The 25,740-nt window shown below is 44.6% G+C and overlaps 1 protein-coding gene and 2 long non-coding RNA genes across 6 annotated transcripts in view; 1 reads left to right on the top strand and 2 right to left on the bottom strand.

Annotated features, from left to right (window-relative positions):
• Positions 1–664: 664 nt before the first annotated feature.
• On the bottom strand, positions 665–16,952 carry LOC110364023 (uncharacterized). Of its 2 annotated transcripts, XR_010466753.1 has the most exons (3): positions 14,683–16,952; positions 6,188–13,080; positions 665–4,015 (listed from the first exon to the last, which is right to left on the bottom strand). It is a non-coding gene; the product is annotated as an uncharacterized LOC110364023 (long non-coding RNA). The 2 variants fall into 2 exon arrangements; XR_010466752.1 differs by lacking the exon at positions 665–4,015 and having other exon boundaries at positions 6,098–13,080; positions 14,683–16,879.
• Positions 16,953–17,192: 240 nt separating this feature from the next.
• Positions 17,193–25,740, top strand: part of WNT7B (Wnt family member 7B) — a 97,619-nt gene continuing 89,071 nt past the window's right edge. Inside the window, exon 1 of one of the 3 annotated variants that reach the window (XM_005509524.3) lies at positions 17,193–17,761. In XM_005509524.3, coding sequence (XP_005509581.1) covers positions 17,691–17,761 — 71 coding nt within the window. In that variant the 5' untranslated portion in view covers positions 17,193–17,690. Of the gene's footprint in view, positions 17,762–24,960; positions 25,735–25,740 lie in introns of those variants that run through there. The other 2 variants (XM_005509523.3, XM_065033269.1) reach the window with 2 other exon arrangements.
• On the bottom strand, positions 22,632–24,381 carry LOC135575626 (uncharacterized). The gene is made up of 2 exons (XR_010466755.1): positions 24,193–24,381; positions 22,632–23,197 (listed from the first exon to the last, which is right to left on the bottom strand). It is a non-coding gene; the product is annotated as an uncharacterized LOC135575626 (long non-coding RNA).

The following is a 25,740-nucleotide window of genomic DNA, read 5'->3' as shown; positions in this document are numbered from 1 at the left end:
TTGAGGGTCTTTTCCAACAAAAATGGTTCTATGATTCTATGATGTGTACAAAAAGATGTACTGCAGCTTTTGCGGTGAGGTCAAGAGGTCAGAGACTTTTCTGGATTGGGAAGAGTGGGCTCAGAGCTCACCTCAGTTCCACCATGTTGTAAAGCTGAGCTGGCCTCTGTCAGAGTTGCCACTCGGTGCCTTCAGGGGTCTGTCCCCTCCAGGAAGGTGCTGCTTTCATTACACAGTGTTGTGATTCTCTATTTAGCTGCCCTCTTTCCACTTAGTTCGCCAGGGCTCGGACATTTGCATGACATTGAGTATCTCGGTTTGGGTGCCACAACACACCATCTAGCAGTAGCAGTCCGTAACATGGCTGTAACACTCAACTTCTGTACCTAAATGCTGCACTGTATCATTTAATAAACAATACTTGCTGTCAGAAGTACCACAATATAGCACCAACAGCGAGCACTGTTTACATCTAAAAAACCCCCTGAAAACAGTGAGGCTCAGGGCAGGGAGTGATGGGGCCCTGTCAGGCTGCTGCCATCCCACCCCAGGCCGTATATCCAGCCATCTTGTTTCGAGGTGGCAGGCAGGTGGCCAGTGCCTGTTTTGGGGGTTGCTCACAAGCTGTTGATTCTTTGGTGCTTCTGGCTTTAAGGTACTGTGAGTTATAAACTCGGGATGTCTGGATTGGCCTGATTTGGGTACTGCTTAAACATGGGTCGCTTCAATCAGTTAAAGAAATAAAGCCATACCCTACAAAACACCTTTTTGGAGTTGGAGAAAGTGAGTTGTTGTATGCCTCTGTCAAAAGAGCTGGATCTGAAGAGTTAAGGAGTAACGTTACTTTATGCATGCTCCGAGGAGAAGAAAATCAGGTTTATTTTAAATGCCAGAGGATTATTTTAAGGTGTTAGAACAAGAGCTAGAGGTCTGTGGAATGGGCAGCCCGAGTCCTTTGGCGGCCTTGTGGCTTTTTCATCTTCCCCCCCATCCGGAATTCCCACTCCAATTGTTTGCCTCTGGGCAGCAGGGAGGGATCCGCGCCATTAGAAAAGCTATTTCATTTCAGACTGACAAAAATATGCTACAGCATCTGTCTCATGCACATACGGCAACTAACAAAATCTTTTAGCTTCTTCCTACCAAAGCGGCTTCCTCAAGCCTCCCTCAACAGCCACTCCTTACAGCAGGAAACAGAAAACTCAAGCCCTAACCACCTTTCCCCCACCAACTAATCTGCTGGCAGATACTCAAAAGGAGAAATGGACCCCCTACTTTCATTGAAGTTTTGTCTTTTTAACTCACTGACAAGACTGGTGATTAAGCAGCATTTACAGTGTGGCAGTTCTGACAATGCTAGCGGGAAAAGACAGCATGGGGGATACCACTACAGCAGGGGAAAAGTCTACACCAGTCCCATCCAGTTAGATGAACATCATAATGCAATTAATTCTGTATAAAATGTTACAGAAAGGTATAGTAAATACACATTTACTATTTACAAATAGTAAATAGCCACCTCAAAGAACAGAAATAGTAGTGCTCATAATAATCAGGATTAGCATTAGTCTTGGCAGTGTTTTTCAGCCAGCTTGAAGGAAGACTTCCTGTGATCAACAGAACATCCAAGTTCAAGCTCATTCTTTGTTCTGAAGATGACTTCTGCAATCTGAGGAAAAACTGCTTAGAAAAGGAACATGATTAAAAGAAATCATGACTAGAGAACCTGCATGCTTGCATCTTCTGGTGACATTTACTTGAGACAGGAAAGGAGGGGAGAAAGAAAGAGAGGAATTAAGCTCATAAAAAGATCTGATTCACCCCCTTATTTTGTCAAAACGTGACGAAACATGAAGAAGAAAAAAGCCCATCATAAAAATGCACACAAAGGAGAAAACCATTAGCACTTAATAATGGAATTAGGACATTCTATTTACTTCACTGTAAAAATAAGGTATGATATATTGTTCTGCTTTTAGGACAGTTTACAGAATGCCCACACCCAGGACTCGCAAGCCATAGGGTTGCATGCTGTGCTGTAGTTACATCAACATAGCCATCATGGGGCAAAGTCCTTTGTAGATACTGTGGTATTGGTGAAGAAACTGGCTGCCTAGGGACAAAAAGGGGTGGGGGGATCAGACATCTCCTCTTCTCCCTTATGTTACATTCAGTTTCTCAAAGCATTGTTTCTGCTGCCCCAGGGGTGGAAGCCACTTCCAGATTTGGGTGGCTGGAAGAAGAAAGGCCAAGGAGCTGATCTTCAGTTGTATGGAGTGAACAGCAACAGATGGAGAAGTAGGAGACAAATGAATTTTTCCTTCCCTTTCTGGATCTCTCTCTGGATTTAATTATCCAGTGATTTTGTAGCTGTTAACTGATGGATGTGCAGTCTACCACTGCCTGCTGGCTAATCCACTTTTGGGCTGTATTAGATTGGTTGAAAAATTATTGAATTAGAATAATATTCTGCTGTAACATAGAACAATAGTGGGAGAAGGAGGAAGTCTATGGGAAAAGTGTAATTTGTATCAACAGAAGAAACCAAGTTTCAACTTCTAAGGGCTAAATCTGAGTTTTCAGTTACATTAGTGCAGTACCACAGAAAGAGTTTGGCTTGTTCTTATGAGATTGATAACTACATAATGAAAAAATAGAAAAAAATTATATGGTCTTGTGGTTTGGTAGGAATCCAAACAGAGGATATTAAATTTGGTTTGTGTGGTCAGTAGTAAACCCAGATGCAGGACATAGAGAGTGGTAAAACAATAACAACTGGAGAAAGAGAAATGGAAAGTTGTATACCTATCAAAAGAAATACAAGTGAGCTCCTTTAAATGAGTACTTGAGGTCTACATAGCTGAAGATTTGTCTTGTGCCACAAGAATTCTGTGTATGTGTAAATTTGTTATTCAATGTATCATGATCAAATGTGAAAAAAACCCACCAAAACCCAAACAACAACAAAAAACCAGCAACACCACCAAAACCCAGAATAGTGCATAAACCTGAGTGTGTTTTGACACTGTTTGTCTATTCTCATGTTCTTAGCTCTGAGTAATGGTTTACTCTTAAAGTAGTGATTTGGAGTTGAGCCCTGAGTAAAACAAGGGATTCTCTGTATAAGTTAAGGTTCAAGGAAACTTGTTTAATATAACTTGTTTTGTGCTTAGTGCAACAAACACTGTGTGAAAATTGTTTCTGCATCGACAGTATGCCTTTATCATCCTGAATTGTGTCCTCTTAGATATATCTACATATCAGTATCACCATTGTCTTGGTTGAATTGAATCTGACTCAATCTACTCTTCCATTTTGTGTGAGTGACTGGAAAAGGAAAGTATTTTTTTCATATAGACTGCATACTGGGAATAGCATAGCATAGCATAGCATAGCATAGCATAGCATAGCATAGCATAGACTAGACTAGACTAAACTAGACTAGACTAGACTAGACTAGAATCTTTTGGTTTAAAGGAACCTACAACAACCACCCAGTTCAACTGCCTGACCAGAAGTTAAAGCACATCATTAAGGACATCATCCAAATGCCTCTTAAACACTGACAGGCATGTGGCATCGACCACCACTCTAGAAATTCTGTTCCAGTGTCTCTGGAAAATTCAGTTGTCTTAGGAAAGACAGTGCCACTCTTTACTGCAGGGTGACAATAAACTGTGGCAGATGTGCTCTGTTAACCTCCTCCCCATCCCACCCCCCACTAAGGAAAAGTAATAGGAGGAAAAAAGAGAGAGACTTGCAAGACGGAAAAGGTTAAAAATGCTTTACTAATGCTACTAATGAATAGAGAAAATAATACAAAATATACAAAACCAATCTTGAATTTCCCAGGCAGTGCAGAGCTGCTCTGGTGGAGCTGGCACGGTTCCAGGGCAGGCATCCAGAAGTCCTGGGCTGGAGCCCGCAGCAAACTGGAACTGGAATCAGGGATGCAGGGTCTGGAACCAGGCCTCAGATTGCAGGCACGACAGGCAAGGTCCTCTTCAGATGCTGACTATGGTCAAAGAGAGCGAGAACCTCATGATCTCCCACTTTTATAGGGTGTATGACATAGTTGGGATGGAATACTCGGTCAATTTTGGTCACCTGTTCTGTTCACCCCTCCTTGCAAATACGCCCCTCTCACTTAGGGGACGTGTGAAATTTTATCGGCAACCTTGGCTGCCATAGCAATTAGTCTAAATCTGGGTCTCTTCTGCATTCCATTGTTTCCGTTATCAGCTCTTCTCTGCAAAAATATGCAGCCAAATTCAGAAAAGTGCAGTTACCTAGAAAAATTTAGCTGAAAGGAAAATTCACTAAAAGAGAAACTGGTCTTGTTTTTAACAAAACCAGGACAGATAGGTAAATCATTATTTTAGGATCCAGTGTTTATGAAGGGAGTAGAACCAGACACTGAAATCAGGGGCCTTGTACTTCCACAGAAGTCCCTGAAAAAGCCAAATGTGGTTCAGGGAGTATCAGTGTATCTCACAAGATACATGTGGTGTTTTCAATAAGATAAACCTTATCTCCTTACTTGTGCTTGCCCCTGGGAGGAAAAAGCCATTTTTCCCTGTTTCATCCATATCAGTAGTCAGATAAAGAAAAGAAGGCTTCGTAGGTGAGAATACCAATAGCAATATTCCCTATAAGAAGCAACAACTGATGGAGTCACTAGCACCTACAAATAACTCCTTCAGAAGATCCTTCATTAAAAATTGTGCAAGAGTGGCCAATACCCTGCCCTTTATGTAAGAAAGTGTTAATAATCTTGTCAGTAATAACATCCAAAAAATCTGTGTTGCTTTTTGCAAGCCATGAAGACAAAGGTCTAGCTTGCAGTTTTTGTATTTCCCATTCAGGAACACTGGCTCAAACATCCAGAGAAGGTGGTATATTCATATTCTTTGCCTTTTTTATTGCTTCTTTTGTATTAGTCAAATCTACTGTGATCCATTTAGATTTTGCATCACTAATAATACCACCACTGTCTTCCACAGCACTATGAGCAGATAGAGAAGAGTATGTAGAGAAGGAACTAGCATGAATGTCCCCATCTCCTTGCTGAGGAAGGAGTCACAGTGAGGAAAATGACTCACGTAATATCATTCAATAGGCCAGTGTTGCAGTGATGACTAGCACTAGGCATTTCAAATGCAGTATACTCAAATTTCCTAAATGATGTGACAAACTACATGAACAATGACTAGCTGAAGAAACCTGTGACAAAGAATTAAAAGACAGAAGGCACCCACTTGCCTGTTGTTAGATTTCTATGGGTAAGGGTTGTATTATTTCACATTATCAGCAGGATGCCTTGACAGACAAATGATGTGATACATTTAGAAACAACTGGAACTGACTTGGTCTGTCAACATCTACAGGGAAGACCATCAGAAAAGCCAGACCAGCCTGAAGGAGAGAGGGAACAGATGCTAATTTCAAAAATGGAACTATAGCCATGGAAATTGTTAGTAGAAACATGATCTTGTGGATTCCAGAAATACTATATATGCTGTAGGATTACACTCTTGAACCCAACTTTCATTTTTATTTTCAAAATATAGTTGTTGAGTCACAAACAAATTCTTAGAAATACCAAAGAAATGTTGTATTTCCTGTACGTTTTTAATACAATGGCCCATTTTGCCAAAGTGCTTCTGTTTTGTTTGGTTCAAAGCCCCTTATTTCCTTTACTCCTGTTCCAATTAACACATCTGTTCTTTTTTCATTGTGTACTGATTCTCTTCTGCACACCATTTTTTCTCTTATATCACTGTTCTTTCCCAGTTTCTCTGGAAATTACTACCTTACATTTTCTGTTCTCTTACAGTATTTTTTGGTCAATGTTTGAGTATGATACATATCATCCTATATCAAATTATTCTGAAGTGTGTACTTACAGAAAACAGATTGCTCTGTATTATGACACCAAAAAAGACAGATTTTTTTAATAAGGCAGTCATTATAAGAGCTGACACAATGCAGTTCTAAGGAATGACAGACAATTAGGATTTGATTTCCACATTACAAATTAAAAGTACCCATACAACAATAGGAAAATTGAAAAGAACCTTCTAGAAAATTGCATGTCTTTTTTTTTTTTTAATTATTATTATTTTTAATTGCCTAAAGCAAATGGACATCTACAGCTGTCAGCCAAAAGAAGGGTTTTCCCCCTTACCTTTATGGTCTGCTGACATTGTCCATAGACAAAGTGGGACATTGCCTTTAGAATCAAACCAAGTTATGTCTTTCTAAAAGAAATAAAAACGGAGTGAAAACTATAATAAAGAGACTTTTAGCCAATAGCCTGTGTTTGGTAAAAGTAATAAATAGGTTCTCAGTTTATGGCTCATGGAGACTTGGTAGACAATAGTGTAACAATCAATTGTTGTATGAAAGATCCCTGTTATACCAGTTAAAAAGCAAAAAGACCATATTAGCTGTGGCATGCACACAAATGAGCCCGTAATGATTCTGTGAGTAAAGATTTCTATCACTTTAGAGGGAATAATTTACTCAGCATAAAACTCTCCTGCATCCAGAGACCCTGCAGACACAATGTGATGTGGTGAGGAACATCTCACAGACTGGTACTAGATTTTGGGGATCTAATCTGGATCTGAAAGGATGTTGGGGACTAATCATGTAAGGTTGGGAATCAGCAATTCTGTGTTGTCATGCCAGCTTGGGGAGGAGGAAGAGGATGTCTAATAGGTTAATGGAGGAACCAAGAGACAGTACGGTAGTCAGGATTTCCAGAGTCTTGACTGCCTTTATTCTCTAGCTAGACCACACAATAGACAACCATTAAAAAAAAGGAAGAATTATCATTGGCTTACGTGCATTGTCATATAGACAGAGACCATATAAAAACATTTCCTGGTGTGAATTACATTACCTTTATATTGATGCATTTTCTTTGTTTAGGACTCTATGAGTTAATATAGCTGTTTTACAGGTACTCTTCTTTATATAAAAAATCTCCATGGACAGATTATATTGCCTTACCATTTCCTGCTAGCACAAATAGCATTTATTATTAATGTTTATATAATAGTGTCACGTTAAGGTAATGAAGTTAGTCTCCAGTTTGCTAACCCTTGTAGGAACATGTAGAAGGAGTCCTTGTCTGCACTCAAAGAGGAGTGAAGAATTTAATTTGTACCTTGGTGTGAAACCTGTCTGTCCTACAGGAACTGGCTATAATTTCTCCAAAGATGCCCCAATTCTTCACTTTTCTGGAGGCACAGGTATGGGTGCACAGGTACAAGCACTTATATACTTATTTCCTCACTTCTTTTAAAAAAGCAGAAAGATGAGTTGATTATAGAAGCCACAAGGAATCAAAGACTTTGTACTAAGGCAGGGTCATGGAGACTTTGTTTGCTTAAGACATTTAGTAACTGATTTGTGCCCCATGCTTTATGTGTTTTGTCATTGTGGATGGCACCACAGGAGCCCAGCATCTGCCAGCCCAGTGTCTTACAAGAGTTGTTTTCCATGCTTCCTTGCAGCCTTCAGGGAGCACACTGGAGGGGGAGGAGGGAGTGGGAATACAGGGGCTATGGCAAACACACTATGGTTTCAGATCATGCAGGAGTGCAGATGTCACACCAGGAAGGCATAAGGGGGAACTTACTGCCCTTTCAGGCCCTTGCTTGGTAAGCCTGCGCTTAGTTTGGAAAAAGTTTTCTTAACGTCTTTTATAAAGCATGTAAGCTATGTTAGAGCCGCATCCAAAAAAATGCTGAGAACCTTCAGCTCCAATGAAGGTGATGAAAGAGTAGAGGCAGTCAACATCGCTTAAGATTTAGACCCTCGTCTCAACAGAATTTTTGTACTGAGATGAATCAGACACTGGATTCAAGCAAAGAGTTAAATCTGAAAACTAAATTATGCACTTTTAAACATCTAATAAATTGCTTATAACTGCACAAAATACCGCAGGGTGCATGTGAGCACCCCCACATGAAGCTGAATTGCAGCCAGATAAAATATCCTGCAGCTTTTGCTAATAATCCTGATGAAAGAGAGGCTTATTGTAATAGAAAGAAAATGTAGGAAAGATTTGTAGATAAGTGATCATTATAATTCAGTTACCTGAGGGAAGACATGACACAAACAATATTATTTGATGAATCGTTGAAAACTGTAAAGGGAAGAGTGGCAAACCTTGCTAGACTGTTTCCAAAGTCTGGCAATTTCTGTGTAACTAAGTTAACATATCCAGTACAATTATATCATAGAACTGCAGTGCGACAACATAGCCAGGTTAGTCAAAACCTGATACACAGAGGCAAAGATTAAAATATCAGTATAAAAGGGGCAGATATATTGCAAAGCAGACCCAAGAGTGGGCATAGTAAATTTGCCTGGGCACAGCTTTATAAAACTACTCACTAGGCCTTGTCTTCGCCTGAAAACCTCTTTAATGGGACAGGTTTTGTTAGATTTAAGGGAGTAGCAATGGGTCAAACTCTTAAGAAGTAGGCTAATTAATGGACATAGATCTCAACACTGTTTTTACTGTAGCTTTAAATGAAATGCAGTCCAGTAGATGGTCCTTGATGATGGCTGGGTGGAAGAGACAGGAAGCTAAACAAACCAGTGTTCTTACATTTAGATTGGCAGCTTTAGTATCATCAGTCCTGTGCTTTCAAAACTAATGCCTGGAAGCTTCCCTAATGCCTCCCCTCACTTCCATTATTAGATTTACGTTAAAAATCAGGATAATTTTTAAAATGGCAATTTTAGAAGAGTTTTCTTTTCTTAGAAGGCAACAGTTTGTGGGAGGAGGGAAAATAAAATTCACATTTAGGAGTTTTTTTTGGCATGTCACATTTATGCAAAAAAAAAATCCAGAGGTTCTCATCTCATCTCTTATTTAAAAATAACAAGCATTGTAAGGCACGCGGTTAGCTTTTGAAATCTGGCAATGAAGTCCTGTCAAGTGGATATAAACATGGATCATCAGAGTCAGTTTCAAAAACAACATACACAAAATTGAGAGACAATACTTTAATTCCAAATAGGAGAGCACCCATTCACACAGATTTATCCCAAAATCATTGGCAGTATACAATTTTAAAAGCTAATAATTTCAGTATTAATAAAGCCTTTCAAGTCCTGCATTTTTATGCAGAGATAGTTATCAAGTCCTTTAATGAATTAGTCTTAGGAAAGAATGAAGTTTGAAAGCTCCCTTGCAAGATATAAAATATGACCAAAACATATGGCTGCTGTTATAAAGTTTCTTACTGGTTCTGAAATCTGTTTGATATTTTCTTAAAATAGAGGTTAAAAAGTTGCCATTATATGGTTTTCTTCACTTACTGTTTGCCTTTCAGGGTGTTTCCCTAACAGGCAATTACACCAGACAGCTGGAGCTGTTAAAGCACAAGACAGGTGTGCACTTTGATTCTACACCTGAGATTTCTGGGAAATGTAGTGGAGAAATCAGAAATTAAAAAAAAAAAAAGGCAGGTTTTTATATGGTTATTTGCAATTAGTGATTTTTGTATGCTTAAATGCAGTGATTATTTACTGGTCTGGTGGCAATCCCACAGAGGCGTGTGTTCCTTGTGATGACAAAAACGCATTTAATGATTTATCTGGGAGATTATGAGTAATACCTTTGAAACCAATAAGATGAACTGCTAAGCAGGATTCACATGATTAAGCTGTATCATCGGTGATGTATTGATAAATTAAAAAAGGGGTAAACTCATCCATATTGTGGTCAAGCCAATGGGAAGTGAGTAATCTCCACGCAGCTCAAACTAGAAATGAGTAAATTCTCAATCACTGTCTGGGAATGGGACCAGGGCATGTACGGACAGAGATGGGGCAGAGTAGGTGGAAACCTCACTATACTTTAGAGCTTCAGGTGTTGACATCTGACTCAATTGGAGAAGAGCACCACTGTATCATTTTGTTTATCACTAATGCTTCCCCCTCAGTATTTCTACCACTTCCTTTATACTGAGTATTCCCACTGTATACTTTTGGTGATTCTTACCAAGATGCCTCAGCTTCTTACAATGAAAAGTACCTCTGATGAGGGTTGCCTGAAAAAGGCATCAAAAGGACCTACAACTCTAGACTCCCAATCTAGCTACACGTAGCAGGGAATGAGGGGACAGCTACGGTGGCAGAAAGGCTTCTAGGTAGCGCCTGATAGAGTTTTCTGGTTTGTGATTAAAGAGTAAGAATGTTTCTCTCATATTTCTGCAATGAAGCAATCACCCCTAAGGACTGGTAGAGAGTGTCATGCTCTCTGTCTATAATCTCATCCCATAATTTGGTACTGTGGCCTACACTGGGATGCTGCTCCTGTGACAAACACCTTGTGTGTCTCTCTGTATTGAACCAAGACAAAGATACTCTTTGTCTTAGCGAGATTTCAAGGTTTGTTCCTCTGATGCAAATAATAATTTCTAAGTCATCTTTGAGATCTACAGTCATGCCATTTCACTGGGGCAAAACATCAGGCCAAATACATAGGCTAGGCATGGCTTTAGTCTTTGCAGACTGATTATCAATGCTCATTGGTTTGCAACTTGTAGAAGCCAAAAGTAATTTTTGCAACAGATAATGTAAAGTTACAATAGAAAATCAGTTAGGAAAAAAGACTCTCTCCTATAGAGTCCTTAACAATGTATCGCTTCTCTTTAATGCTATAAACACACTATAGGCAGAAAAAAAAAAGCTGAATATATAATTCAGATGTCATAAAACTATTCAGACACCTAGCTTTTGAAAATATTATTTTAAGATGTACGTGTAATTTTAAACCACCATAGTATCTTTTGTACTCACTGTTTCAAAAAGATAACCGAAAAGTTGTTTTAGAAAAAAAGAACCTGGACATTTCTGAGAATAGGATTAGAAAATATGACTGGAGCACGTAAACCACAACAAAAATAACTCCCGAGTCCTGATTTTCCTTTGTGGCATCATAGGTATAACAGTTGTTGACTTAGAAACCTGCAATGCCTTCTAGAAAAAAAGAGAAGAGGAGGGAGTCCTCTTTAAATACCACAAAAACTAAAATAGAAGATTGTACTGATTACAGATTAAATCACAGGGCTAAATTTGTTTTATCGTGATTCCAGTATAAACCTTGCTGAACTCAGTATTAGGATTGCATTCATTTGGGCTGCCTTGGTAGGGCTACCTTAGGCAAACAGCAGGCCTGAGTTTAATGAGGTTGTCTCACCCTAATACATTACGTGAAGGAGGGAATCAGAGTTTTTCACAGAGTTTCAAAACCTAAAGTTTGAAACCCTAAGTCTCTGAATTGCTGATCTAATTAGAAACGTGCAGAGACTCATTAGATTTTTCGTTTGGTTGGTTGATTTGTTTTTGTTTGTTTGTTTGTTTGTTTGTGTGTGAGAACCAGTAGTAATGCTTGTTAATGTAGAATTTGGGTGAAATGTGTCCCTTCATGAAATACACCCTAGACACAACTGCTTTGGGTGTTCCTCTGAATTCCTGGATACAAACTACATCTCCTTTGGTCAAGACAGATGCTTTCCAAAACTCTTTCTGACTAGGTCAGAAAGGCTTATTTTTGTCTCTCACCATTATGGAAAACAGAATTTTTACATCACAGTGACTGAAAGCAAAGTCACTGAATCACAGGCATTGTAGCTAAAAGGGACCTTGTTGCTTTTAGCCTCCAGTAGGAACTTGTACTACTAAACAATCTGTGTAGATGTTTACTGAACCTTATCTTAAATCTTGGGAAGACTTTTCCTGCTTCTTAGCCTAATTTTGTCTAAATGCTGCTCAAATCCATTTTTCCCCTGTGTCTGTAGACCACAATTTCTTACCTTGCCATCTTTCCAACGTATTTTTTCACATTTGAATACTATTATTCTCTCTCTGCTCAGTCCATATTTCTGTAAAATAAACACACACAGCTGATTTGACTGTTCTTCATGGATCATGTCTCCTGCACATCTTTCTGTTTTTCACCTCTGGGTGACCTTCAGTTAATATATATCCTTCTTGAAGTATGCTGCCCAGAAGACACAGTTCATTCCTCAGTCTGAGCTTCCTACTGCTTCAAAGAGTAAAATAATTAGTTCACATGGGCCATGTACATATGACACGGTAGTTTATTCATATTATTTAACTTTTTTTCAGCTATATGATATTAGTGACTCACATTTCATTTTAACCACTGAACCTTCTTCTGCAGAGAATCTTTCAGACTAACATAGCCAATGGAGTAAGAAGCCAGTTTGTGAAGAACAGGAAAGAAGATCTAAAATTGTATTTAGTGCAATGCAGTGCAACAAAGCCAGTAAATATCCACTTAGCAAAGGAGGAGTTAGTGAGAAAGTCTCTTAATGCCATTTCATGCTGGTACCCCAGATGTGTAATGTATCTAATTACACATTTCTGTGGCTCGAACAATGGCTTTCAGCTTTGATGAAACAAAAGGTAAACAAAAATTTTCAAACCAGGATTAACCTGAAAATATGAAATACATGAAGCAACTGACTAGGGACTCCTATGTTACTTATTAATCTAATTTGGTGTCTGTTAAAGAGACAAAATGTGATCAGGCTTAGAAATTACAGGAGGACAGATACCCTGAGAAGCAGAACATCTTCCACGTAATGAGATGTAAAAGAGACAAAAGAAGAGGGAACAGAAAATGGAGAAGGGAGGTGTCTACCAAAGGTGTAGACAAATGCTGTTTTGTGTAATAGCGAGTGAGAGAACAACTAAAAGCAGCAATGAAAATTTTAGCTATTACCAGATTTAGATAACCAGATTCAAACCTTGACCTCGGTCCAAACTTTCTGTTTCCGTTAATGAGCACTGTGCTGGACATCTTGCCAGGTGTATGCCAAAAAAGCATAAGTAGCATGTAATTTACCCGCTCGCTCTCATCAAATAAGTTTCATGCCCTTCTGCTGAATCAAAGCTCCAAGACCAGATGACTGAGAACAGGGCTTGGCATCAGAAACCCACTGAAGGATATCCAGATTCTCAAGAAAAGCTCCAGAGGCAGAGAGTGCATTTGGTAGTCTCTCAGAAAGAACAGACGTCTTGGACCTAGGAAGCAGTTGGGTAAATGAGAGAGAATCGTTTAAGAGAAAATTTCATGTGTGAAGGCCTGGTAACACAAATACAAAATATGAAATATTTTGTATATGCATATATATGTATACATACTTAACAGACATTTGTAAAAAACACCAGTGAATTGTGTGTAAGATCCTGGTCAGCTATGAGATACTCATCATTGTATGCTTATTTTCACTTTTCTTCTTTTAGTTCTTTTGCTCTCTTTCTTTTTCAACCACATATGCACTGTATATTTTCTCTGAGGAACATTTTCACACTTTTATTTTCTTACTGTTAAATGGGGGGGGGGGGGGCGGGGCGCGGAGCACGGATCTTCATTTACAATTGCACGGAGCAACAGTGCCAGACAGTGGCTGGCTGGGATAAATGCAGCTGGATTTTCCCTTTAGTTAGCCTTTGAGACCTATGACAAGCACACTAGTTACCAGTAATTGATTTGAGCAGTACAGAAAGAAGAGAAAGACATATAAAGAGTTGCAGAAGAACTATCCCTGTTGTCTGCATTCCCCAGAAATTTCATGGGATTTATTCTGATTTTGAACACTAGGCTTGGAAATAAGCTCTAGGGAAGATGATGTGAGCTGTGACCGACAGTTTAAAGTTCCTTTCCCCTTCAGCACTGTTCATACTTCCATTTACAGCACTTTACAACAGGCTTTTCCGTCCTCACACCGTGAGGACTGTTCCTCCTGCTTGGACAGAGTCCCATATCTGTAAGGTCCTGCAAGCTGCAGTAGCCCAGGTCAGACTCACAGCACTGTGTCCCTTGTGCCATAGCATGAGCGATGTGCAGTCTGGAATAAAAAGAGACCCATGCCCCAGCCAGTGAATCGTGTTCCTGTAATCTCCGTTTTTTAAGAGACTGACACCCGAGTTACCCTTGAGTAATTACCTTCTGTTGACTAAGCTGTCAGACAAATTCACAGCCTGACTGGTGACTTCTGAAGTTCACTTGGGTTCTCCTGCCTAGGTGCTGGAAAAGTCTCTCCACTTGAAGGAGGGAAAATAAATGTGTTTGTGATGGACTGTGAAAGCTGAAGCCCAACAGGTCTTTGACATATTTTACCACGGGAGCCATTCTATCAAAACGCTATGGGGAGGTAAGGGCACCAGGCAGTGGTGTGGTATAGATGACCTTTCCTTCTGTGGGTTGAGAGAAGTGAACGTTAAGCTTTGTCAGCACAAGGTCAATGGGTGGAAAAAATGAATCACTACATTTTCAATTGACTGTATCACCTAACGTGCCAATTATTTTGGATGAGAAATAAATAATGATTGTGTACTAGAAGAGCATTCAGCAAATGGTTTCAACCCACATCTACCAATACTTTGGTGAAATGAACATCACCTTACTTTCTGGAAGCCTTTTAGCATTACTAAGGTAGTATTTGTTTAAAGTACTTTAACAAGCTTTACATATTTTGCCTATAAAGTTGAAATAGCTACATGAATTTATGGATACTAATGCCCTGAAAATTAGACTATCTCCAAGCTAGTTCAGACACAATCTAGTTTCGTTTCTTTTGCTGAAACTTCTTTGTTTTGTGTAGAAACACGAAAAAGGCTTACTAGTTCAAAGAAGCAAGTAGTACTGGTCCGATGGTTAGCACACAGTCATTGAGGACACGAAGATCTGCCCTACTTCGATGGCTTTTGTAAGAAAAAGAAAAAAAACCAACAAACCCAAACAGGTGTAAGTGATATGTAGAGAAGCCACATAGCAACTAACAGCTGTGTTGCTGAGCCTCTCTTTCTTATCTCCCTGGCTCAGCAAAGGCCTAATTCCTGCCCACGCAGCAGCACAGCTTTACAGCAAGAGAAAGGGTGCCCCGCCACGCTGGACTCAGCCCCACGCCCGGGTTTGTGCGCGGATGTGGGGTACGTGCAAGGGAAAGGAAAGCAGTTCACGGCGAACACCCAGATTTTGCGCCGTTCAAGCCAGCGGCTGCGGCGAGGGTCCGGGACGGAGGGCACAGGCCTGCGCTCGGGAACCGCCGTTTCTGATCCCATCACAACCCGGTGGGAACGTGGAGCACCCCACTCTCGCCCCGCCGCCCTCGGACCCCACGACTCCCCGCAGCCGCCCAGAGCCTCGCCCCGGCCCGGCCACCCCCGCCGGCGCCACCGGCTGCCGCCCCTGGGTGGCGGTGTTACCCCGCGGGACGCAGCCGCGCCCGGCGCCGGGGCCGCCCCGGCCCCGCTTTCCGTGGCCTTCGCGGGGTCAGAAGCTGCCAGAGACTGCCCGCTGCCGCCGCCTCGGCTCGGCAGCCGCGTCTCCTCCCGCCGGGGCTGGACGGAAGGCCTGTGCGCCTCCCACGCCCGCGGGCATTGCCCGCTCCGCGACCCGCGGGCGCCCGGGGCTCTCGGGAGGGAACCTCGCTTGCAAAAGGCTTCAAACAGCGGGGAAAAAGAGGGAGGGGTAAGGAGAAAGGAGGCTGCATCTGGAATGTCCTCTGTGTGTTGGATGCCATTTGGATGGCAGCTCTAGGTAAAGTCATGAGGCTCTTGGGGAAATGGGTTTGCAAAAGTGAAACATGGTCTCACCTGAAAGTCCTTAAAAAATAGTAGGGATGCAAGAAAAAAAAAAGGTGTTTGGTCAGAGGGGGAAAAGAGTAAAGGACATTTAAATACAAGGAAAAGAGCGTGAAGGGAAAACGCAGCATTTTGAAAGGACACATTGATCATAGTTAAGTATTAGGAAAAATGTAGCAGAAGCGGTCTGGAGGGGGGCTGGCTGCCTGCAAGGGCCGGAGCATTGAGTATTAAAGAATAAAACGTGAGGAATGCGGGGGGAAAGGCAGAGCCACACCGATCAGCAGGGAGAGATAGCGGAGGGCGGCCGTGCGGTGAGCAGGCTCGGCCGTCTCCGTCCGTCCCAGGGAGGGGCCTCGACATGAGCCGCCACACAGCAGGGCCCTTCTCTGTCCCGTTACCCTCCCGCTTCCCCCTGCCAGGGACAGGCTTGGGATCTCTGCGCCATGCCCCGAGGAGACCCTCTTTTCGAGAGCTGGGTGGGTGACGGCAAGGTGCGGGCAGCGCTGACTGTGGGAGTCATCTAAACACGACCTGCGATTTCACACTGCATCTCTTCAACCACGGCAGCCTGGCTGGGCTTTAAAAAAAATCCTTTGTTTTCTCCATCAAGATAGAGGCTTTCTGATGAAGTTCTGTGTTCAGCCTCTTTTGCTTGCTTGTCACTGCCTGCTTTCCCTTCAGCATTTACTGGTGTGTGTTTAGCCGATTCTCTTTGAAAGATGCCTAGAGCTATCCATGTTTACTGTTACTACATGTATATAAATGTATGTGTGTAAGTGGGCATAGGTGCGCGGGTTTATCCCTATCTACATAACTTACCACAGCCCACAAACTTGTATTTGAGTGCTATTTAAGCGTGCATATGCATGCAGATATATGCCTCCAGACACGCACACATTGTGTAGAAGAGTGAAACAGATAATTCCACATAATTCAGGAATAAAATGGGCAGCTCAGAAATCGGTGTGAAAGAAAGACAGAGGAAGAAAGAAAACACAGTGAGAAAGACAGAAAGAAAAGGAAGCCTTGCTTAACTGTCTGAACACAAAGTGAGGTTTTCTCTCACCGATTAATCTCCCTAGCAGCGGCAAACTGAATATCCTAAACCAGTGTTAAAAGCCAAGTATATATGTTTCTTAAAAAAAGAAGAATGTTTTCTTACTGTGGAAAATGAAATCAAATTTAGTGTCAGGCATTTATGTTCAGCAAGGTTGAATGGCCAAAGAGAAATAGTGTGGACACACACACACACATACACATCGCTTTCTAAGATATGGGGTTGTAAGCAAATGTGGGTTAGAAAGAAAAAAATTTTGATTAGAAAGAAAAAATTTTTAAAAAAGGAAGAAGAAAAAAATTTTTTTAACAATCTCTTTTACGAAGTCCATACATTGCAAATCCAGCCGCGTTACCATACTAGAGGAAATGAAAAAATGCTTCGGTTTGAGAGGACGAATCCTTTATTTCCCTTATTGGATACGTTTCATGTGTTTCCCCCAACACTCCGACTTAAGGACATGCCTTCTGAAACACAAAGACACGCATAACTCGCACACGAACATGCACAGAGACAGATAAGATATGTATTGGATCCTGACACATACGGGGAGGAGGGAAGAGCAGGAGAGAGAGAGAGAGTGAGAGAGAGAGATCCTCCTACCTGGAGCCACAGATTGCAAGATACGTAGTGTTACCTGGGGAAGTCAGAACAAGTAAAAACACATTGAACTTCAGGGCTCTATGAGGCAGTTGATCAAGATCAGTGCTTGCTCATTTTCTCCCTCAGACTGTCTGTCTTGGGTTTTTGTTTTACCGTTTTGAGCAGCTCTTTCTATTTTTTCCTCCCTCATAGCTTTAATATCGTAGCCGCTTTCGGTCACCATGGCTCTGGGAAGAGCTGCTTACCTGCACGGTGCTGATTTTTTACAGTTCGGCCGGCTTTGCTCCTGGGTAGCTTCAGCAATGCTCTTGACTGGGATTTAACCGACAAGATCAGTTCGACTTTTTGTGCAATTTTTATGGCTCAGTCCATTCCCTAGATCATGCACAGAAACTTTCGGAAGTGGATTTTCTACGTGTTTCTATGCTTTGGAGTCATCTATGTCAAATTAGGGTAAGTCCTTGTGCACGACAAATCTCCTTGGCTTTTGGGTCACGCTATTACAGAGTTGTGAACAAAATGTTGCAAAGGAAAAAAAAAAAAAAAAAGAAAAAAAAAAAAAACAAAAGGAAAGAAAGAGGTGATTATTTCTCTCTGTCGTCCCCCCTCCCACGGGTGTCCAAGCGGTGGCAGCTCCCACAAAGCACCCGTGGGTTTCTCCCGGGTCCCGAGGCTGCGGGGCCGCTCAGCCACGGGGAGCTCCAGCAGCCCCGAGCCTGGAGGGAGCCGGTCGCGGGTGATGACGGGTCCTTTTATTTTGTACTGCTTAAGCGAACTTAAATATTATCTCTGGCGTAGTGTACCCTCAGGAAAAAAAAAAAAAAAAAAAAAAAAAAGGCAAGAAAAAAAAGCAGCCTGACAGAGTTAACTCAGCCGCTGCTGCTGGGACAATAGAGTAGAGCTTAAGTATTAAAAAGGCGAAAGGGGCGGGAGGAGGGGAATCCCTGCTCTGAACCTGCACTCAGGGATTTGTTTTATGCAGGCCTAGACACAATTTGCGTTTCTATCCATCACACGGACGTGTTGAAATTATCTTGACAACTGGTCCGGCTACCTCCGCTCTGAAGCGCCCGGGAAGCCGAGCGGGCTCCGCCGACGGGACCAGCCCGGGGGCCCGCAGGCCGGCTGGCAGCGGGGGCTCCCGGGAAGCCCGCTGTTTGCTCCTCGGTGTTTGATCACCGCGATCGAGATCACTCCGTTCTTTTAGTTGCCAAGTTTTCCCCTTTCTCCCTCTTCCTTTCCCCACCTCGTACCTGTATGGCTTTATTAATATTGCTCGTCGCAGTAGGCTGACTTGAGTTGAATTTCCACATTCCTGAGCCCCAGCCGAGTCCTTACCTGTCGAGCTACAAACTCTTTAAAGATTCTGTCTTTTCATAGCTGCGGGATTTTTTTTTTTAATGATCAAGAATGCATAAGGTGAGTTGCAATCCAGAAACGCTCGCTTCTCACCTTGAAATCAATGCGGGCAAGACGAGGGGATCCAAAGAGCAGCCCCCAAAGGCGGGAGAGCCGGGATAACTCCCCAGAGGGACAAGCAGGCCGGCCGGCAGCGCTGCGCGGCGCAGCACCCATTCCTGGAGCACAGCGGGAGAGCAGAGGCTCAGCGACAAGCGGGCAGCTGCCCGGCCCTGCCCGGCCGGCTGCCGGGACCTGCTGGGGCCGCAACAGCCCGGCCGCCTCGCCGCCTCTCCCGCCCGCCCCGCCGCCACAGCCGCGGGCGCTGCTCCGTGCAGGGTGCGCGACGGGGACAACCCCGTCTCCTCTGTCAGCAGTCCGAGCAGCGGTGGGGAGGAGGGGGCTGGCGGGGGAAAGGAGGAAATATGCGAAAGGGAGCATGCCAGAGGCGAGGATTAAGGTTACTCCGGGAGAGGGGGCAAGAATTAAAACAGGTTCCTCGGGGATGAGAAGAGAAGCGACGGTTGCCCAAGCAGGGTCGGTGCCCACCCACCGGGAACTCCCCTTGCCCGCTCCTTCCCTAGCTGCGGGCAGCAAGGGCTGCCTCGTTTGCAGGGCGCCGTCAAAAGCCACGGGCCACCTTCCGGAAGGTCACCAACCGGGTTGCATCCCTATGTATGCACGCCTGTTTATTTATTTATTTATTTATTTATTTATTTAATTAATTTTGGCACGGTTCTCAACCCGCCCCAACAGCCACAGGTGCCGCCGCGGGGGGGCTGGCGGAGCGCGGCCCTGTTCCGCGGGCGACCCGCGGAGGATGCGCGGACGCGGAGGGGGCACGGGAGATACCTTCCTCACCGCTCCCTGTCCTGGCTGGCGAACACGCCCGGGGATAGCCCTAAATCGTGCCTGCTGGAGACATTGAGGTAGTTATCAGTGCTCTAACCTCTGCAGGGCCAAATACCTGCGCCGACCTTTGTCGTAGCTATGGTCGGCAGCGATGGGCTGTGTCGTCCTCCAGGCTCAGATTGACAGGGGTTTGGATGAGAAGTGAATTTGGTGAGGCTATACATCCATAAATGAAGCTATGACGGGGGGCACTACTTCAATAGCTGGTGGACTTCGTACAACACATCCCTCACAGAGAGGCAGGCGAGCTCAAAGAAAATGCTTTGCAAAATAAGGGTAATGATATTGCTGTTCGCTTTCGCTGCGGTTTTATTTTTAAAGGGAACAGAAGCCTGGGCACATGTTACAGTCTGGAAGGCAGATCTCTTTTCGAAATTGATTGTGGCTGTTTTAGAAGGGTATTCAAAGCAGAAATCACAAGAAAGCTGTTGGACTGAGCCTGAGAAGTAAAACTGAGTGGACAGCAGATCAGTAAAAGCCGTTACAGAAACCCCATCAGATCCATCACCATGCCTGTAAAGCGATGGAGACACTTCACTTTCTCTGAACAATAGGAGAGAAATTTGCTATGAGATCCAGGGCTACTTCTAGGCTAGGCATGTGGGATGCAATTATTTCCTCTTTCATCAACCACTGGAACTACCATTTTGTTGAAACCATATCCTTTGAGTGTAATGATACCTTTTCTAGTGAGCTTTTTGCATAGAACAGGGAGAGAGATGAAGTGAGATAAAACGTAGTTTGTCTTCCAGTGCATTAGGTTTATTTTGCAGCGTCAGGGAGAGAGCCATTGTGGCTGCGATAGCAAAGAGGTTAGACTTGACAGGTTTGCTTCTTTCTCTTTCTCTCTTTCTCTCTTTCTCTCTTTCTCTCTTTCTCTCTTTCTCTCTCTCTTTCTCTCTCTCTTTCTCTCTTTCTCTCTTTCTCTCTTTCTCTCTTTCTTTCTTTCTTTCTTTCTTTCTTTCTTTCTTTCTTTCTTTCTTTCTTTCTTTCTTTCTTTCTTTCTTTCTTTCTTTCTTTCTTTCTTTCTTTCTTTCTTTCTTTCTTTCTTTCTTTCTTTCTTTTCTGCGGAGCACGTGTTCATGTCTTAATAGAACGTGCTAAAAGCTCCATTTTCAGTGGCAAACATGAGACCGACGGGAGAGAAAATTACGCAATAAATACATAAGTATTCACTCAGCGGTTGGACGGGGCGGGGGGTGTCCCATGAGGTGACACTGCAGGATACCGTAAAGAAGCCGCTATGTCCAGCCAGGAGGAGAGAGCGAGATATGGCTCAGGCTGTGTTCCCTCAGGGAATTCCCATTGTTCCCGTTTCTATTTCCTATCCCCGAGTTTGCCGGAGGCGTGAGGTGAAGCATCCCTTGATATTTCTGTCGGTGACGTTTCCGGCCGTGCACCCAAGCGTAAAGGGACTGCAAACCTGCTGGCTCAATGTAACCCCTCGCGAAAATAAATCACATCAAATATTGAGACCGGCTAGCAGCAGGATTGAAACAGAAACGTTTCCTGCGAAGATCGCAGAGAACTCGGTTCCAGTTTAATTAATAAATACATCGGAAGTTAAAAATCACAGCTGTACCGCAGATGCAGATTACAGCGGATGCTCTGGGGATGAGGGATGAACGGGGCGGCTGCGGGGCCGGGACCGGGACCTCCTGACACCATCCCCCCGGTGGAACGACACTCTCCCCGGCCACTCCACGGAGTTAAAAATCACAGCTGTACCGCAGATGCAGATTACAGCGGATGCTCTGGGGATGAGGGATGTGACCTTTGGAAAAACGGAGCCGCGGGGATCAGGGCTTTGGGGGCAAACCCCACTATTTTCCTCTTAATCTTTTCTGAAGGGAAAGCAGGGGGGCAGCCGAGGCAGCGCCAAGGGGAGCGGAGAGGGCTCCTCTCATCCCGTGGGGCGGAGGACAAGGTGCGGTTCGAGGGATAGAGGCAGTGGGACCTGGCGCTGCCCAAGGGAACAACGAAAGGCGCCGGCACCCTTTCGGGGTGCTGCGCAGACGCTTCCTCCTTGCCCCTGCAGCAAAGGCGATCCGAGCTGGGGGCGCACAGGGCTGCGGGCTCCGGGCACCCCGGCCCCGACAGGGAAGGCTGGAGCACGCTGCTCCCCTTCGGGACTCCCGGGGACCGTACGGCGGGGACGGGCCAGCTGACCCCGCTCCCCGCCCCTAGGGTGAAGTTCACGCTAGCTTTGCTGCTTTTGGAGCAAACGAAATCCCGCTCCCTTTGCCCATCCCCGGGGCTGCCCGGCGGCGGAGAGCCCGGGCACCCGGGCCGGCCCTGCCCGGTACCCCCGGCCCGGCAGCAGGCAGCAGCTGGGGCGCAGCCTCGAAGGCGGGCACCACGTGGCAGCGCCAGGAGCCCCGGCGAGGCCGCGGGCTCCCCGGGAGGAGAACCGAGGGATTTACGCTCGGAGCCCCGAACGGGGCGGCTGCGGGGCCGGGACCGGGACCTCCTGACACCATCCCCCCGGCGGAACGACACTCTCCCCGGCCACTCCACGGACGCTCTCCGTTGTGCCGCTACCGCCGCCACTCCTCGTTATACCCACCACCAGATGTCCGCGAAATTTAAGAAACTCATAATTCCTTCCGCTTCTTTCCCCTGACACTAAACTTGCAGCTCGACGAGCTACAAGAAATACCCGTTTCCGATCAGAAAGGAGGGCAGTATGTTCCTAACCGGGCGGACCTTCAAAGCTCTTACTGGCTTCCGACGTGCTCTTGTGCCGGACACTCCGCAGGTTTAAGGAAAGAAAGAAGCTGCAACTGAGAATAGACAGATAAAAGGGGAAAGAAAAGATATATATATATACACACATAAATATTCGTGCCTGCTCTGCTTCACCTACCCGACGATGGTGTCGGCAACCATTTTCGGTGCCGTTCTGCCTCTATTTTGTCAAAAATACACGTGTTTGTGGAAGGAGGAACGACAGATGCTGAAATGCCCATATTAGGCGTTCCCGACAATACCCTCTCCTCCAGTGACACACGACTTTGTTGAAGGGAATATATTCGGCTTCAATCAACAAAACAAGTGCACTTCTTGCTACCCCTGGCTGACATGCGTATAGAAACCTTTTGGATGGAATGTAACGGGTTATTCTTATAATCATACTCATCATTATTAATTCTCCGAAGTAACAACCAGCCCGTGGTTTTAGAATAAAATTTAACTTCCGAAAAGAAACGGCACGTTTGGTTTATTTTTATACAAGTTTCCTCCCCCTACGCAGCTAAACTGTGGATAAATCAGCTTCGATCCGAAAATTGCGGAGCTTGGTAAACCGTCTTCGTTTCAGCTGGACTGGGTCAAACTGCCAGCACCAGTTCGAAGTTTTCCAGCACCAGTTCGAAGTTTTCCAGCGCCAGCATTTACTTTTCAATTTTACAATTCACTTTTCTTTTTCTTCTTTTTCTTCTTTTTCTTCTTTTTCTTCTTTTTCTTCTTTTTCTTCTTTTTCTTCTTTTTCTTCTTTTTCTTCTTTTTCTTCTTTTTCTTCCTTTTCTTCTTTTTCTTCTTCTACTTGTTCTCCTTCTTTCTTCTTTTCCCCAGGCACGTCTTTAAAAGCAGATGCACATTTTAAAATATATCCGAAGCCGAACAAATGTTAGAAATAAAACATCAAAAGTGGCTACCCCTTCTCCCAGTTCACGTTCAGCGCAGCTGCCCCAACCACAACCTGCATGTCTGAGAGGGAGAACGGGGATTACAGGAGATACGCATCTATATGTCTGTATATATAAATACCCACACACATACGTACATAAGTACAAATACGACGATTTTATAAACTTAAAGAATTATAAATAAGATTATTTTGGGATGCAAATAATCGTTGAGATGCTTAAGCTTCTGTCCCTTGTTAAATGAGATCAGCGTTTCTCAAAAGGACGTTGACGGTACCAGCTTCTGCACTGAAGTTGTAGATGAAAGTGGTTAAATGAAACCAAACTTCGAGAAGATTTTTATCGCGTATTCAGCGGCAGACAACGTTTTACATCAATTCTGCAATTCCCATTCCATGTGGAGGAATATTTCGTTGTGTCACGGGGACAGCTGCACCCATGTACCGGGACTGGTTAACTGGAGGAGGTGTTCCCAGAGTGTTGAGAAGAACTCTTGGCCAAGAAAGCTCCTTCCCTCATTAGGAAATTAACCTGAGACGAAAGTTTACAACAAACTCTACGGACAGAGGACACTTCGGAGTCCGGTTCTTTCTCATTTCGGCTGCAGTTGTGCTAAATTATCTGCCGCGCACGTTTCTTTTTCGGGGTTCGTTTTCAAACCCTAACCCCTGCGTCCACAGCGCACGTCTTTACACCACCTCTTCCACGACTAACAACTATTCAACCCCCTCCCCGAAAATAAGGACGAACGCACAACGTAGCAAAGAGGAAGAGTGACTATCTTCTGCACGGCTGAGCTACACGGGGTGAAGGGCTCCCTCCCGCCGGAGCGGGGAAGAGTCGAGCATCCCTTCGCCCCGGGGCGCGGCGGTGCCGAGGGGCAGGAGCCACCCGGATCGGGGGAAAGGCAGGGGAGAGGCAACTAACCTGCCGGGAAACGTCTCTTCTGACTGGCATCTTCTCAGGAAGGAGAGGGGGAGAGAGAAGAGAGGAGACCACAGTTCTTCCTGCGGGAGCGGCGAGAGGTGCGGGGTCCCGGGAGCCGCCGGCAGAGACTGCGGCACCGGCGAGGCGCTGCGCCCCCTGCTCGCCCCCCCACACCGGCTGTTTCACACCAATCCTTTCCCTCCCCTTTCTCTCACGCGAAATCCAATCTCGCCAGGAAGCTACGAGTGTTCATGTTTTTATTTCCCACTCAGGCGGGTTACGACAACATATATGTGGGTTTTTTTGTTTTTTGTTTTTTGTTTTTTTTTTTTTTTTGAAAGATCCCCTGAAACCGGAGCTTAATTTTCAACACCGGGGACAACAAGAGCCAAAACCCTGCCGAGGCTGGAGGGACGGCCGTGGTCTTCGGGGAGAAGTCAGGCAGCCGCCCATAATAAAGCAATTAACCGAGAGCGGAGCTGCGAGCTGCCAACTCCTTCAGGATCTCTCCAGGGCGAGCTGAAAGGGTGCCGCGGCAGACACCGGGACCCCGCCGAGCGAGAGCTGTGAAAATGCAGTATGAAGTGGGTGAGGAGCGCCCTCGGAGTGAAGAGTAGGGAGAAGGCTCAGCCAGGGAGCGAGAATTCATTGCAGCCCGGGCGAGATCAGTGTCTCTCCATTGTCAACCTCCCCTTTAGAAAAAAAAAAAAAAAAAAAAAAAAAAAGAAAAGAAAAAAAAGAGAGAGAGAGAGGGAGAGAAAAAAGTAGGCGGATTGCAGTGACTGACTGCCCAATGGCAGCCCCGAGTCTCAGGAGAGTTACAGAGAGAGGGGGGGAGAGAGAGAGAGAGAGTCACTTTCTGCCATCCAAATCCCTTAAACCATCCTCATTCCAATACGAGAACCCACTGTAACAACTTCCAACCACTGAGACATGACAGGCAGGAGCCCAGAGGCAGCAGCAGCAGCAAGAACAGCGGCAGCAGCACATACTCTGCCCAGGGAGCAGCATTAGCACCAGGGGAATACTAGACACAACAATACAAACAAACAAACAAACAAACAGACAAAGCCCCCCCAAGCCCAAGGGACTGGATTCCAACTCAGATTCAAGCCACAGCTGACACCAAAAAGGGTGGGGAATTACGACCAGGGGGGCCCAGAAAGGAATAACCAAGGAAGCGAACTCCAAGAGTGTAAACGGGATTCAGCCATGATCCTTTTTTCATCTCGCAGTGTGTTACTCTCAGTGTATTACCCTCAGATTTTCCTCATCCTTACCAGTGGGAGTTACCTGTAAGTGATCCAGATTTTTTTTTTATTTTATTTTTTTTTTTTCAAAATCCTGTTTGAAATTACCCCGCTAGCAGCTACCTAGGGGGTAACGCGCAAAGCAAGCAGAGGGAGCCGGGAGAAGCCAGCACGGGCGGCAGCTCCGTGCAGTGCGTGGTGGTGAGGATGGTGGTGGCGGAGGTGCTGTGCTGGTGGCGGTGGTGTTGGCGCCGCTGCTTGAACGCTGCCGGGGGAAGGTGCGCACCGCCAGGTAACT

This window comes from Columba livia, chromosome 1 (genome assembly GCF_036013475.1).
Source record: "Columba livia isolate bColLiv1 breed racing homer chromosome 1, bColLiv1.pat.W.v2, whole genome shotgun sequence".
In the NCBI taxonomy this organism is placed as follows: Eukaryota; Metazoa; Chordata; class Aves; order Columbiformes; family Columbidae; genus Columba; species Columba livia.
The sequence above is the reverse complement of the archived record's forward strand: the minus strand, read 5'-3'. Positions and strand labels throughout refer to the sequence as shown.